Source organism: Bactrocera oleae, chromosome 3 (assembly GCF_042242935.1).
Source record: "Bactrocera oleae isolate idBacOlea1 chromosome 3, idBacOlea1, whole genome shotgun sequence".
Lineage (NCBI taxonomy): Eukaryota > Metazoa > Arthropoda > Insecta > Diptera > Tephritidae > Bactrocera > Bactrocera oleae.
This window is the reverse complement of record NC_091537.1, coordinates 11,697,497-11,712,370: the sequence shown is the minus strand read 5'-3', so window position 1 is coordinate 11,712,370 and position 14,874 is coordinate 11,697,497. Positions and strand designations below refer to the sequence as shown.

General features: G+C 34.6%; 6 protein-coding genes across 11 annotated transcripts in view; 2 read left to right on the top strand and 4 right to left on the bottom strand.

Moving 5' to 3' along the window:
* The first annotated feature begins 622 nt into the window (after positions 1-622).
* Positions 623-2,590, top strand: pths (probable ATP-dependent RNA helicase DDX47). The gene is made up of 3 exons (XM_014231495.3): positions 623-906; positions 964-1,222; positions 1,444-2,590. The coding sequence occupies exons 1-3, from the start codon at positions 736-738 to the stop codon at positions 2,496-2,498; spliced, it is 1,485 nt and encodes a 494-aa protein (XP_014086970.1). The 5' UTR covers positions 623-735; the 3' UTR covers positions 2,499-2,590.
* A 158-nt stretch (positions 2,591-2,748) lies between these two features.
* On the bottom strand, positions 2,749-4,694 carry E2f2 (E2F transcription factor 2). The gene is made up of 5 exons (XM_014231496.3): positions 4,341-4,694; positions 3,948-4,057; positions 3,627-3,882; positions 3,235-3,559; positions 2,749-3,181 (listed from the first exon to the last, which is right to left on the bottom strand). The coding sequence occupies exons 1-5, from the start codon at positions 4,488-4,490 to the stop codon at positions 3,072-3,074; spliced, it is 951 nt and encodes a 316-aa protein (XP_014086971.1). The 5' UTR covers positions 4,491-4,694; the 3' UTR covers positions 2,749-3,071.
* Positions 4,695-4,895: 201 nt separating this feature from the next.
* On the top strand, positions 4,896-5,643 carry Mpp6 (M-phase phosphoprotein 6). Its single transcript, XM_014231420.3, has one exon. The coding sequence runs from the start codon at positions 5,066-5,068 to the stop codon at positions 5,537-5,539; it is 474 nt and encodes a 157-aa protein (XP_014086895.1). The 5' UTR covers positions 4,896-5,065; the 3' UTR covers positions 5,540-5,643.
* Positions 5,644-5,723: 80 nt separating this feature from the next.
* On the bottom strand, positions 5,724-7,041 carry LOC106615267 (ubiquinone biosynthesis protein COQ3, mitochondrial). The gene is made up of 5 exons (XM_014231408.3): positions 6,902-7,041; positions 6,645-6,851; positions 6,211-6,583; positions 6,001-6,160; positions 5,724-5,930 (listed from the first exon to the last, which is right to left on the bottom strand). The coding sequence occupies exons 1-5, from the start codon at positions 6,928-6,930 to the stop codon at positions 5,815-5,817; spliced, it is 885 nt and encodes a 294-aa protein (XP_014086883.1). The 5' UTR covers positions 6,931-7,041; the 3' UTR covers positions 5,724-5,814.
* A 397-nt stretch (positions 7,042-7,438) lies between these two features.
* Positions 7,439-8,870, bottom strand: LOC138856396 (ubiquinone biosynthesis O-methyltransferase-like). 2 transcript variants are annotated; one of them, XM_070107495.1, is made up of 5 exons: positions 8,735-8,870; positions 8,459-8,683; positions 7,983-8,355; positions 7,736-7,895; positions 7,439-7,674 (listed from the first exon to the last, which is right to left on the bottom strand). In XM_070107495.1, exons 1-5 carry the CDS (start codon positions 8,782-8,784, stop codon positions 7,559-7,561), a joined length of 924 nt encoding a protein of 307 aa, XP_069963596.1. In that variant the 5' UTR covers positions 8,785-8,870; the 3' UTR covers positions 7,439-7,558. The 2 variants fall into 2 exon arrangements, with proteins under 2 accessions (XP_069963596.1, XP_069963597.1); XM_070107496.1 differs by having other exon boundaries at positions 8,459-8,680.
* A 163-nt stretch (positions 8,871-9,033) lies between these two features.
* The window catches only part of Slob (Slowpoke binding protein), a 70,731-nt gene continuing 64,890 nt past the window's right edge, over positions 9,034-14,874 (bottom strand). For all 5 annotated transcript variants that reach the window (XM_036366438.2, XM_036366439.2, XM_070107490.1 and 2 more), the window contains one exon: positions 9,034-14,459. In XM_036366438.2, coding sequence (XP_036222331.2) covers positions 11,459-14,459 — 3,001 coding nt within the window. In that variant the 3' untranslated portion in view covers positions 9,034-11,458. The remainder of the gene's footprint in view (positions 14,460-14,874) is intronic.

Here is a 14,874-nt window from a genome sequence, read left to right as displayed (position 1 = left end):
ATAATCTACATTCTCTGCTTCTAATTTTGAAATACTGAGAAATTGAGAATGAATAAAGAGTTAAATAGAAAAGATAATTTCATTTTGATACTACATATTGTTTATGATTATATTCTAATCACGATTAAATTATATAAGGTTGTGCTGATATTAATTAATGTTGTCATGATATTATCATTCACACACTGATTTTGATGATTTTGTGTGATTTATGATTTATTCGTATTCAGTTATCATCAAATATCGCATTCTCATCGTTTGAAATATTTGAACAAATAATTAAACTATTTTTGAATCATGAAAACAAAGCAAAACGGCTGATACTGACACTATGAATTCAAACACTTATTACGAGTTGTTGTTTTTGGGCTATTGACACAACCTTATATAATTGAATCATGATTCTAATGTTTTACTTTCATCCTAAACATTTTATTTTTGTTGTTGTTGCTATAATTTACTTCTGTGTGGTTATGACGTTATGTTAAAGTGAGATGAAACTATATTGATTAACCGAGGTCGATTTCTCGCATGCCTAGACGTACGATTAGGTTGTAAAATGATTTAGTACATTCAATTACATCCCTAACGTAGATTGAGGTTACGTTTAGCAGCATGGTATTTCGTTCACTTTTAATTTAGCTGGCGCAGCGTGTATTTGCTAAAATAATTCATCTCTGGTAAATTTTGAAATTACTGCGCCAATCACTTATTTTATTAATAAAAAATAAACAAATGGGTACTTCAGAAGAGGACGAAAATTCTTCAAATGCAAGTGATGAAGGGCAGGAAATCGGCGAGGAAAATTCCGTGGATGAAGAAAACGATGAAGATGCGGAGGACACTGGGAGTATAGGAAATGATATAGCAGCGAACGTCGAAAGTTCTGTCACATGGAAAGACCTCGTAAGTAATCAATAATATTTTTATACATTAAATAGTATTGATTATGGTTTTTAATAGGGTTTAACGGATGCGTTATGCCAGGCATGTGAAGAATTGAAATGGAAAGCTCCATCTAAGATACAAAAGGAGGCTATACCAGTAGCATTGCAAGGAAAAGACATTATCGGTTTGGCCGAAACAGGTTCCGGCAAGACAGGTGCTTTTGCTTTACCAATATTGCACGCTTTGCTGGAGAACCCCCAGAGATATTTCGCATTGGTTCTAACACCCACACGTGAATTGGCTTTTCAGATATCGGAACAGTTTGAAGCACTAGGTGAGTTTAAAAAATGCAAAGTTTGCTTGACTGTATGGATAATTTTCTTTCCCCGCTATCCTGCAGTATTTTTATTTAAGCTTGCAATGATGTAAAAATTTATTTTGATTTTGTTATGTGAAATCATTTATTTTAGTTTCGTCACTACCTCTGAGTATTAGCTTATTTTTTGTATATTTAATATGTTGTGTGAGATGTACTGAATAAAAGTTATCTTTCAGGCAGTTCGATAGGCGTGAAATGTTGCGTTGTTGTTGGCGGTATGGATATGGTTTCTCAAGCGCTACAGCTTGCTAAGAAACCCCACATAATCATTGCTACTCCCGGCCGTTTAGTTGATCACCTTGAAAACATGAAGGGATTCAATCTGAAAGCTATTAAGTATTTGGTTATGGATGAAGCAGATCGAATTTTAAATATGGATTTTGAGGTGGAACTGGATAAAATATTGAAAGTCTTACCCCGCGAACGTCGCACTTTTTTATTCAGTGCAACTATGACAAAAAAAGTAAAGAAATTGCAACGTGCTTCGTTAAAGGATCCAGTAAAGGTGGAAGTTTCTAACAAGTATCAAACAGTTGAGCAACTTCAACAATACTACGTATTTATTCCTGTTAAATACAAAGATGTTTATTTGGTACACATAATCAATGAACTGGCTGGAAATAGTTTTATGATATTTTGTAGTACCTGTGCAAATACTGTCCGCACAGCATTAATGCTGCGTGCCTTAGGTTTGGCAGCCATACCTCTACACGGTCAAATGTCTCAGAATAAACGTTTAGCTGCATTAAATAAGTTTAAAGCGAAAAATCGCTCAATACTTATTTCTACAGATGTAGCATCGCGTGGTCTGGATATACCGCACGTTGATGTAGTATTAAACTTTGACATACCAACGCATAGTAAAGATTATATTCACCGTGTTGGTCGTACGGCTCGAGCTGGTCGTTCTGGCAAAGCCGTTACTTTTGTTACACAATACGACGTGGAATTGTACCAACGAATTGAACATCTACTTGGCAAACAGTTACCATTATACCCTTGCGAAGAGGATGAAGTTATGGCGCTACAAGAAAGAGTGAGTGAAGCGCAACGCACCGCGAAGTTAGAGCTTAAAGACTTGGAGGATAATAAGGGTGGCAAAAAGGGAAAATTTAAGAAAGCGGGAGATGATTATGATGATTCCGAACATTTTTCTGGAGCTCGGAAGCGTATGAAACCTCAAGGTGGCGCTGGTGGCAAGAAAAATTGGAAAAAGGCGAAAAGGAAGTAATCGCTTGAAACAAGTTCATAGCTCATAGAATTTCATTGTAAGATAGTTATTGCTCATAATTTTGAAAATAAATATTTTAAGCATATATTTTATATTTATATGTTTTACTTTTCATTTTGTTAAAACTTATTCGATCAAAAAATATCTGATTTGCTTTCTATGGTTACTAAAAAATCGAAGTTATTATACAGATGTTGTTTTAGTTTCATAATTTTTACGGATCAGGTTTGAAGTGATTTGGCTTTAAAGATTATAGTTTCAAAAGTGTATATCAAATTAAATTTTTATTAAAATTTTGTGGAAGTCTTTAATTTTCTTAATTAAGTGTATACAATATAATTTTCGCTAATTTATTAATTACATCGATATTAACTAAAATTGCAAATTTATTTTTTGCTTTTACATCTTGTCTATTTGCAGTTTTACGTGCTGACCTTTATTTTACATAAATTATACTATACAACCCACGATAACCTATTTTGCAACAGATAGGGTTTTTCATATGTCTACATATTTATCATACAAGAACTAATTAAAGATCAAAAGATTTTAGAAGGAATTTAAGGCGTAATCTCAATATGTATTGCACTGTATATCAAAAAGTTCACATACACCCTCGTCTTTCGTTAACACAAAATTGTAATCTTCATGGGGGGGATTTAACTGAATTAGTGGAGCATTTTCTGAAATTAATACAAAAATTATTGTAGAATTATGAGTAAACGAAAATATTTACCTAAATTGGGATCATCTGGAAAAAATCTGCGCAATGAGTGTTGTGCTAAAGAATTTTTAAAAATTATTCGAGCAGCAAGTTGATTTTCTAATTCATCTTGTTCTTTCTTATGTTCGGGATTACAAAAGTACGTATGCTCATTAGTGACTAGAGTTGGTTTATTTGAAGTACTTGATTCTGAACAATTAGATGAAGATGGTGATGGTGTTTCTAAGCGGGTAATTAGCGGAGAAGTTTCCAGTTTAGGTGCTACACAGGTGCCTTGTTGTGTAACTAGGCGTACATCTACTTTCCCTCCATTATCCAGCGATACGTATAACGAGTTCTGCAATAAAATATATATACATATTTTTAGATCGTATAAAAGTTCTTATAAACATATGTATTCTTACATGTGAAGGTTCTATTTTCACTTCATCGTCATGATTAGGTATTACCAATACAACATTTTGGCCATATATCGAAATCAAGTCATCACGAGTTACATATGCGTAAGATTTGTTTACTTCATCTTGTTTAATGTATTTTAAATTACGTCGAGCGTATTCTAATTGGAGATCTACATCGGCTTCAAGCGCTTTTAAATGCTTGGCTCGCGCATGCGCTGCTCTTAAACTTTGGTGCCCCGTACTAGTATTTAGTGCGCCACTGCAAAATTTATACATACAGAAAGTCAAAGTAAAAAAGTAATCCAATAATTTGAAAAGTATTACCGCCATCGTACTGTGCTGCTGTGTCTTGTCTTTTCAATTAATCCAACCCCCTCTAAAACATTTGTTATATCGTATATTCGGCGCTTCTGGACATCCAACAGTTCAGTTGCCTAGAAATAATCAATCTATATATGTACATATATATCACACATCAATGTGAACATATACTTTATACTATATATGCTCATAGAATTAACTACATTACCGTCGAGCAATTTTATATCCAATGAGCTAGTATCCAAAATATATTTTTTTCTAAACTTGAACTAAAACAACTCCAAACTTGAATCGTATAGAAATTATTGCGAAAGCGCCAAATAGTTTGGGCGGTATCACTACCACATTTCTAAAAAAACAAACGTGAATTTCCAAGGCGCACTTCTACGAAATTACCTCTTTGAGATCTATCCGTCCATTGTTCCATTTCATCAACTGGACGAATTTTTGTGTAAGTGCCACTAGAGAACCGACCGCTCGCTGTTGTTGTTCTTGCCTTGTTGGGGTGGGCGCGGAATCGTTCACCACCATTCGTTTGCTCATCATGGTATCTTTTACAATGTTCACATCTACGTAGCGAATTCGTATACTAAAGTTTCACTCCTTGCAAAGTATAGTAGAGCTTTATAATAATTAATTTCTTCTATGTTAAATATCTTTTAACGAAATACTTTAATATAGCGCGAATATTTATGATAAATATAATAACTAAACTTTCAACACTGCCGCCATTTCGTCTTCTTCTTCTTGGCAATGTCATTGAAGTTCTCTTAAGATCACAATAGCTTAATTTATATATATGGTTTATGTAGGTCACATCGGCTTTGATATTCCATGAAGTATTTTAAGTTTTTTTATGATTGCGTTGCAGAAACCCAATACAAAAACAAAATAATATTTTATTTTCTTACAGCCGATACAATGGTTTTAATAATTATAAATATACGCATGGCATCATCTTTAGCAACAAACGGACATCTATCGGGAAATACAGCTTATCAATTGAGTTGAACCTTCTTCCCATATTTCATCAATTTTGTGTTTTTCTCGTGATTTTCGTCAGCGTGCTTCAAAGAACGTTGTATTAATTTATATATTTTCCAATTACTACTTAAATCATAATGTCTGCAAAAAAAGTACGTCCACGCCTTTCAAAAGGTATCTTAGAGATGAAGTTCATGCAACGTACTAAAGCGAAAGTGGATAAAGAGATCGAAGAAGCAGAAGGCCGCGAAATGTATTCTCAAGAAATTACGCAAAAAATGTTGAATAGCAATTCAAACTATATTATGGAGCCGAGTTTTGTGCACTGCGAAAATCTTATTGAGGGGCGACTTAGTTTTCGAGGCATGAATCCGGAAATTGAACGTCTTTTAGAGTTAGAACAAGCGGAGCGGGTGGCCAATACACGGCATGAGCAACCCACTGAGGTGTCTGACAAGGATATGACCTCCTTTTATAATGCACAGCAAGTGACAATGCAAAAGAAATTCCAAACAAAAGCTCAATTCAAAGCAAAGCGCAACCACGTTGAGAAAACAACATGGCAAGGTAAAAAGGCGAGGTTTCATAAGCCGCAAGAGGACGATGTTTAAGATAACAATAAATTGAAAACAATTTAAACATATGTAAATTTATATACCATACACATGTAAAAATTCGTAACATGAATAAAAAAAAAACTCTAAACATTAAAAAACGTTATAAATATTATTTTTCTAGTTGACACCTACTATCATTACGAAAAGTAATCACATTTGAAATTTAGGAAGTCATAAATTTTTTAACAGTATATTAATTTTATTATTTTTTTAACTTTGTGTTTGAGGCATCATAGAAATAACACTAATAATAAAAATTGACCACTAATTTATGCAACCTTAATAGCTTGTAGTGCATAGCACATTAAGTTAGAATTAATCCACCGCCAGCGTCTACGACAAACATCGTATGTGAAGCCATTTATCAATACAGTTTGACAATCCACTGAAATCAACGGGTGCAAAAAACTGGCAATTAAAATAAATGTGAGTTTTCAATTGAAGAAAAAACTTACATGCAGATAGAATACGTTGCACATCTAGTGGTGATGCTAATTTTTCCCAGTGATGAGTATTTTTCGGTGCGATACCAAATACATTTTCAGCAAGAAAAATTCCTCCTATCCATAGTGGAATAGTTTTGTTCATGGTAGTAATGAATATTGATCCTCCTGGCTGAAAATATACCAAATATATAGAATTTTTGTATATAATACTCTTCGTACCTTCAGTGTTTGAACACAATGTGTTAAAAACCCGGCTTTATCGTCAATATGTTCCAACACTTCTGAGCAGACAACAGCATCGTAGTGGTTTAAATTGGTTTTCGCATGTACCTCAATTGGCTCAATTTTGTAAGTTATATTATGTTTCAAATCTGTACTATGTTCCTCCAAATGTTCTCTTGCAGTTCTTATTACGTCTTCGCCCAAGTCAACACCCGTTACTTTTGCACTAAGGCGTGCTAATGCCTCAGTTAATATACCGCCCCCACAACCTACTTCCAATATAGTCTTATCCTGTAAGACTTTGGTTGTATTTATTAACTTTGGATCTACGTTACCGCGCGCTGTGATACCGTCTCGTATAAAAGGCACTCTAAATTCAAAATTTAAGTTAATGTTAAGAATGTAATTCAATCAAAAATACAATTGGTTACCTAAGTTCGTTTAGTTTATGCAAACTTTGCATCGGTCCATTTAAATTCCACCAGTTTGCTGATAATTTGGCATGATGATCAATTTCTTTTTGTGTACTAGCGGTATGTGTGTGCGTTCTCTGCGTTTGGCCATTAGCTATCGAATTGTTAATCTTATTGGCAGCTATTTGTGCATATCGGGGATAATGAGTACCAACCAATAAATGCCTGTAAAAATTTAATTAGTTTTTCGAAGTATGATGGTTTTTGTTTTAAACCTTTGAATTTTTAATAAAGGGGACAACATTTTGACTTCTTATTGACACTTATTTAAAATAAACTTAAATATTACACCTCAAACCAATCAAATTCAAGTTTTATATTTAATACACTTAATATAGTTTTAAATAAATAAATAGAGATCATATGGAAATGACAGCAAATCGTGCTGCCAGCTGGTTATTTTTGCAGCACAAATGCGAATATGTAAAACCGTTGGGTTCCTATGGCCCTTTAAATTATATATCTGGAATATATTTATAGAACCAGTTTCATTTCTATCTTGTTTTATTTATTATTTTTAATTAAATTACAAAATTAATTTATCTGTTGATATATGAATATATGTAAATATACTGCAGATAATTTGTTTTTTTGAAATATATTGTGTTGCCTGTGTTTGTTTGTTATTATTTCCGGTTGTGGTAGAACTCCACGCTCAAATAATAATTCAAATCCAACAAAATTACGAAAAATAAAGCTTTTTACAACGTTTTAACAAATAGTATGGCCAAAGTGAAAAAAACGCTTCCTGATTGCTTCCACAATGCTTCAAAACGTTTCGTTTGTGTTTATTATGTAAATATAACATTGAGTATTAGAAATAAATAGTTTATGGTTTTGTAAAAAGATTAAATAAATTTATACGAAATTATTTATACAGCTTTAACAGCGTGGAGAGCATAGCACAGTTTGGTAGTATCAGTCCACCGCCAACGCTTATAGAAAATATCGTAAGTGCAGCCATACAGCGATACCGTCTGACAATTTACTATAACGCATGGATGTATTAAAAAAGGTTGGTATGTATTAGTAAGTAATATTATGCTTACATGCAGTTAGAATGCGTTTCACATCTTGTGGTGCTATCAGTTTACTCCAGTGATGTGTGTTTTTTGGTGCAACCCCAAATATATATTCTCCGAGAATAATTCCTATGAACCATTGTAGAACCGTTTTGTTCAAGGTCGTTATAAATATTGAACCGCCTGGCTGATGTTTCGTAAATAAATACGCGAAATAATTGATTTTAAAGTAGTTTATATACTTAAAATAAAACACTACTATTTAAAAGTATACCTTTATAGCCCTAACGCAATCTTTTAAGAAAATTTCTTTCTCGTCAATATGTTCCAACACTTCTGAGCAGACAATTGCATCATAATGATTTGTATATTTATTTGCATGTTCCGCTATTGACTCGGTTTTATAAGTTATACGCTCGACTAGTTCGGGACTATTTTCCTTTAAATGTTTCTCAGCCGTCATTATTACGTCTGCGCCCAAGTCAACGCCAGTTACATTAGCATTTAGACGTGCCAACGCTTCCGTTAATATGCCGCCACCACAACCTACTTCCAATATATTTTTACCTTGAAGTACCTCAACTGTATTGCTCAAACACATGTCGACGGTACTTTGCGCCATCAAACCATGGCTTACGAAAGGAACTCTGTGTATACATACATTTGTACGTACATAGTGAAATGCAAAATATTATTTAATCTTTTTATAAAATACTCATCCATTATACATATATGTACGTATTTGCGCACCTTATTTCGTTCAGCTTGTGTAAACCATGTAACGGACCATTTAAATCCCACCAAGTCGCTGATAAACGCGCGTGATGATCAATTTCTTTTTGTGTGCTGTCGTTAAATTCTTGTAATTCCTTATTTTTGCTGGCTGTGCGTGCATTCGGTGTTGAAGTGTAAGTTGTATTTGAAGATGTTTGTTTGTGTCGAGAATTGCCAAATGTATTTTGCAAGAAATATCTGCTGCAAAAAGTTATTGATAATTTTGTGTATAAATTGTTTAAAGAACAAAACCTTTGCTTTTGCAGTAAAGATGGCACAGCTTTGACTGTTCTCAGCGCCATATTTCTTACGAATGAGCTGAGTTCTTAATCCTGACATCACTTAAAAAGTTAAATGAACGCTTATAATAGTTATGGCATAGCGGAAGTAACGAAGAGTACTCGTTTATTAATCTTAAATCTGTTAATTAAAAGAGCAACCAACAAAAAGTGGCATGTAGATTAAGTGCCCACAACTCTAGCCATAAAAACTCATAATTATACTTACCAATTAGCTTATCAGTGAAATGTTGTTACAACAATAAACAACAATTTATTATTTAAGTCTTATTTACTTTATTTTTGGTTTTATTTATATACGTAGTTCAGTGGAAAATAAAAATAAAATTACATACTTAACAATATCACCGATTTACGCGGACCTAATTGAATAACTTTCGTTTCGAGAAAATATATATGTATGTATATGTATGTATGTTCTAAAGCTAATCAATACACTAACGGGTGTGATCATGTGCCAAAGGTATGCATGTCAACTATACATATTAATACTCGTATGTATTGTACTCGTATATAATTTACATATTCTGCAACATTAATTATTATGGTTTTAATTGATTTAAAATTGGAATTGTAAATCGAGCAAAAATTATGTACATGAAATTGTGTGATAATTATGACGTTACTATCATAACAGTTTTATAAGCGCAAACAAGTAATGTGGAATCGCATTTTTATTTTATGTTCTTTGCTTGAGAACTTAGTTTTCATTCAGTTTTGTAAGGTGCATTCCTATTATGAACTGTTAGTTTGGTTAAGTATGTATATTGTGAAATTTTTTCGCATGCAGATTCTTGTTATTAACATTGAATATTGTTTTTTTTTTATTAGTTAGTGATATCGTTTATGTTACTGTTCGATTGCTTACATCGTTAAGGTAACAAGTTCATTTTGTTGAGTAATTTTGTTGAATAACTATGTGTTTATTAATTTTCGCTTTTTTGTTGCGCTCTAAACGTTTTTTATTTGCAATATTTTTGGATTTTTGCTATTTTTCAATATAGTTTTTGTTGAACTCCAAAATATTATATATTTCTATTGCAAAATATTTACTTACATAACAAAAAAAAAAATTAAGCATTAAGTGCTAATAATTTTTAGTTAATTTTTAATTTTATTTTTATTATTAATTTATTTTTTTTCTATTTCTATTTTTATTTTTTTATTTTTATTTTTTATTATATTTTTAAATTTAATCACTAAAATAATATATAAAATGCTCATTTGTTCTGTCGTATAATAAATACATATGCATATACGAGAACAGCGTACTAACTTTCGTTTTTCTCTTCCTTCAACTATGACCTACGCTATAATGCAACGCTTCAAGTACGTCACTTTTTAGTAATGCAACTTGAAATAAAACTTTTTGAGGCCTTTTTTACGTTTTTCCTTTTATTATTTTCAGTTAAATGTGCTGAGAGCATATGCATACATATAAGTACATATATGCATTTTAAAGCTAATTTACTACCATTAAGTTGAGATTTTACGAAGTCTGTATCTACCACTAAGTGCGTCTATAATTACACCATTTACCTTATTTGTAAAAGAACTAAATTCAACACTAATTGCGGCGTCATCTAAACCTTTCCGAAAAAATGCTGAGAAATTGAGAAAGAATTCACAATGCATTTAAATTTAAATTTAAATTTATTTATTTATTTTTTTTTTTGAAAGCTCAATGCGTTTGCTGTTTAGTATATGAGTCAAATGTTCACTAACTTCAACTAGTACAACAAATATTATCTATGCGTTTTTTTTTCATATATTTTTTGGGAATTTTTAACGTTGCTAGTAATTTCGGTGATGTCAAAATGACACAAAAAGTTTTGCTATTACGGCAAAGTTAATATTTTCATTTAGTTAAAAGTTCGCATATTCGTATATACATACATTTGTACATATGTATAGGTGTATATATTATTTTTCTCTACCTTAAGAAATTAGGTTTGTCAGAATTTTCAAGCAAATAACGTTTTCCCTAAACATTACGTCATATTGTATATGCGGTATAATTATATTTTTTTAAGATTTTTTAAATCATTTGCTATTATTTATTTAAGTTTTTATTTGTTTTAAAATTGTGTAACGTCTTAGCATACGAAATATGACTTACTTAAATTCATATATATACTCGTATAACTATATAAATATATTTAGTGTAACGCTTTCATTTAATTCTTAAAATTATCATAAGGATGGTAGTTGCTGTTGTAATGCAGATAGTTGAATGAGATTTGCAATATATATATGTATATTTCTTATGCCGTTATATTTTTAAATAAAATTTGTTGCTTTCATTATACAAATATGTCTAGCTTTTCTTGCTTGGAGTATATTTAAATCGTACATAAATTTGTAAAGGTGTGTACAGTATCGCAAGGAAATATTATTTAAATATTTATTTAATTAAATGTGTGTAATAAAATAAATAATTTTTTTATCATGAAAGAGAAACATTGCTTAACTTCAATATATTTTTAAAAAAAGTCGACAATCCTTGCAACTTTCATGCATGCACTTTGTTATTGCGCGCAAAGCACCGTTACCGTTACCGTTTTCTAAGCAAATTTCGCTTGAGTTTACTTTTATATTATATATTTTATTTATTTTTAGTTATTCGTGATTTATTTGTTTGGAGTGTGTGTGTGTGTATTTACTGAAATTTAGTATATCACATTTTTTCGCCGTTGGTCGAATCCTCCGCCTCAGTTGGACTGATTGGCGACATCTCAACGCTGTCTAGCAGCGGGGTCTTCTCCTCACTGCACTGGCTGCTTTGTGCGTCGTGCATTGCGAAAATCTTTGAGAGTTCGGCGCCGCTCAGCGTCTGGTGTGTTGGCGAATCGTCGGGGGAACTGTTGTCGTCGGTGGCTGTGCCGTTGCTACTGCCGCTGCCGCCACTGCCAGTAGCACCATCGTTGCTGCAGCTCTTATCTGTAAAGTTGACAAAGTCATCAACCGACTTGAAAATAGCGCTGCGTGAGACATGTGGCAATGCATCTATCGTGCCGACAGCAGTAGTGTTGGAAGCGTTGGACGAGGGGGATTGTGCTGTAGCGGTGGAGGTAAAATTTTGATGGCAGGATAGTGTAGCCAAGGAGGTGGTCTTTATATTGGTTGTGCGGAGGCGATTTATGGAGCAACTGCTCCAGCTAAGTTGATTTGGGTTCGCACGTTTAGACTGTTGTTGTTGCTGCTGATATTTCTGCTGTTGTTGGTGATTGTGTTGCATTTGTTGTTGTGGTTTTGCTTGTTTTGCTGTCGGGTGTGAATTGTAGTGTGTACGGCGCTGTTGCGCTTGTTGAGATTGTTGCTGCTGTCGCTGCTGCTGTTTCGCGTGTTGGTGAGTGTGATGATGTTGTTGTTGTTGCTGTTGTTTTTCATTATAATACATATAACCGTAAACATTATTGTCATCATAGAAGCTCATTTCGTCCTCGGAGAAGCAGCATTGCTCACTTCCGCTCATTGTATTATTGATTGCTGTTTGTTTCAGTTTCGTTAGTGTGACCAGATGTCGCTCCGAATATGATTTTCGCGCATCCATAACACGTAAATAATCATTTGTATCACCAAGATCTTCACTCTTCGAACTGCAGTAACGACGCCCAGCACCGCTTACGCTAGCATTGCCACAAAAGCTGGTGGTCACTGCCAAACCTTGAGCACCACCAGCGCCGCCACCACCGAATGCCTGATTCAGTCCAGATATTTCATTAATGGAACTACCACGGTTTAACGATTGTCGACTTTGGCTTCGACTGCCGTAAGAGGAACTGCTGTCGTAGTGATTGTCGCGCAACGAAGACGGTGACAGACGCGCCGAGTGATTGGGTGATGTTTCCAACAGCGAGTCATTGGATTTAGCTATGCGATTTTTCCGATAAAACTTACTATCACGCCACATTGTTTGACGCGTGCTAACCGAACCCGATGCCGTAGCTGGACGCTGCATCTCAACACTGGCTATGATGCTTTTATTGCTCATTGGTGACGTGCTCGTCATTTGATTGGGCGTGTTGTCGAAGACTACTACCTGACTTGACGTCTTGCTGATGCGGAACGAGGCATGTGTAAGTTTCTTGTATTTCTCATCTCGCTGCATATTGACGCGATTTTCAGAGTTTGTGCGATCCGCAATCGGCATAAAAGCACTATCAATGCGACGCTCCTCTTCGAGTGAACGAAATGCCATGCGATTAACATTCTTTAAGAGCTTATCCGCAGATGAGCGCTTATTTGGTGACATATCCTCAAACGAACTGACGCGATATTTTTGTGAGAATACCTCAATTGTACCGATACGTTTCGATGGTGAAGTTGTATAAATAGAGTTTTGATCGTTAACTAGAATCTTGGGTGGGTCGAATTGTTGTGCTTGTGGTAGTGCGGCGCTAGACGAGGATAGTGACGAATTGCTAGAATTAGTAGTGGCAGTGACGAGTATTTTAGGCGAAAGCGAGACGGGAAATTGTTGTGGACGTATGTTGCCTGTAGAGCCGGACGAAGTGGATGCGCCCGAATATGAGCCGGACATGCAATCGTCTATGTTTAAAAAGTTACTTGGCGACGTTTCACGACAAGGCGATGATATGGCTGAATCTTGCGACACCATACTTCTCGGTATAGTGGCTAATTCTAAACAAGTTTCCTTTCCACCTGTTGTTGTTGCTATTATAATATCCTCTACACCCTCATCAATCGGCGAAGATATCGACTGAAAACTACTTATGCGAAAACTGGACGAACCAACCGAGAGATCATTGTCGGTTAGCGATCCAAAAGCTGAATCTTGCGAAGGATTACTGCGTCCATATTTCAAACACTTGAGTGAGTATTCGAGTCGGCGACTCTTCGAATTCTTATAGTTGCACATATCAGTCGTTAGTTGGTGGTTGAATGAACCACCGGCGGTAACACCATTCGTTGCGGCAGCCGCTGCTGACGTCGATGCTTTTGCATCATCGTTCACATGACTTTGGCTATTTGCGTCAACTTGGTGCGCCGATGAATCACTGCTAGCCGGGCTGTCATTGTTTGATGTACTGTCATCAGCTTCAAGCTCCAATTGACCTGACTGTATTGTTGCATTTTTGCCGATGCTCTTATCTTCTTCTACAATAAAGGCTGCAGCTGGCGTTGCGGCTGCAACAGCACCGGCGGTTGTTGAAGCAATACTTGTGCTACTACCCGATGAGCGACCAACACTTGAACCCAATGTTGGTGCATTCAAATTATTGCTGGAGCTACAACGTATTGTTGGCAAATGTGTTGGAGGTGGCGGAGAAGACGGTGACTCTATGTACCTTTGCTGTTGTCGTGACTGTTGTGTTGACTTTTGATTTTCTTGAGTACTATAGATATTGTCATCGGATTGGGTGGTGGTATTCTCACAATAATGTAGGGGTGATGATTCAATTGCGTCAAAGTCCAGTGGTTTGTTCTCACTGAAGTGATGATTTTGGGTGTGATATTGGCGTTGGTGCGATAATGTTGTGAACTGGTCGTAATAGTGTTGCGGATAGGAATGATGCTGTCGTTGGTGATAGTTTTGCATGCGTTGCAGCTGTTGTAAGCGTTGTTGGTGGTAATTGCCATCGACGAGAATTTCATCAAGTAATCCTTCCTCCGAATCGCTAGATATATCGAAAGAGTCCATTGTTCGACTATAGCTGTCAGGTGTTTTCGTTCGTTTACCGCAAGTAATCGACGTTAAGTAATTGAATGTAGAATCGAAAGAGAATTTTTATTAAAATAATGGCGATTTGTAGGTATTAAGTAACATATGTACATATATAATGCATAAATAGTACTTTAATAAGCATCAGTTAGTTGTTCACTCGCTCAATATTGAATGAGTTGGAGATGCTGTGTGAGGGTGTGAGTATGTGAGTGCGAACATTGAAAGAAGAGAATGAGCAATGTGATACGCCAATACATTTAAGCAAGCAAAGAACATAACTCAGAAAGCAAAATACATACTACTAAACAACAAAAAAAAAGTGCAAGTAAATATTTTCAAATTACTATTAGTATATTATTAAACAAATATACAAGCTACATATATTTCAAATTGTAATAAAGAAA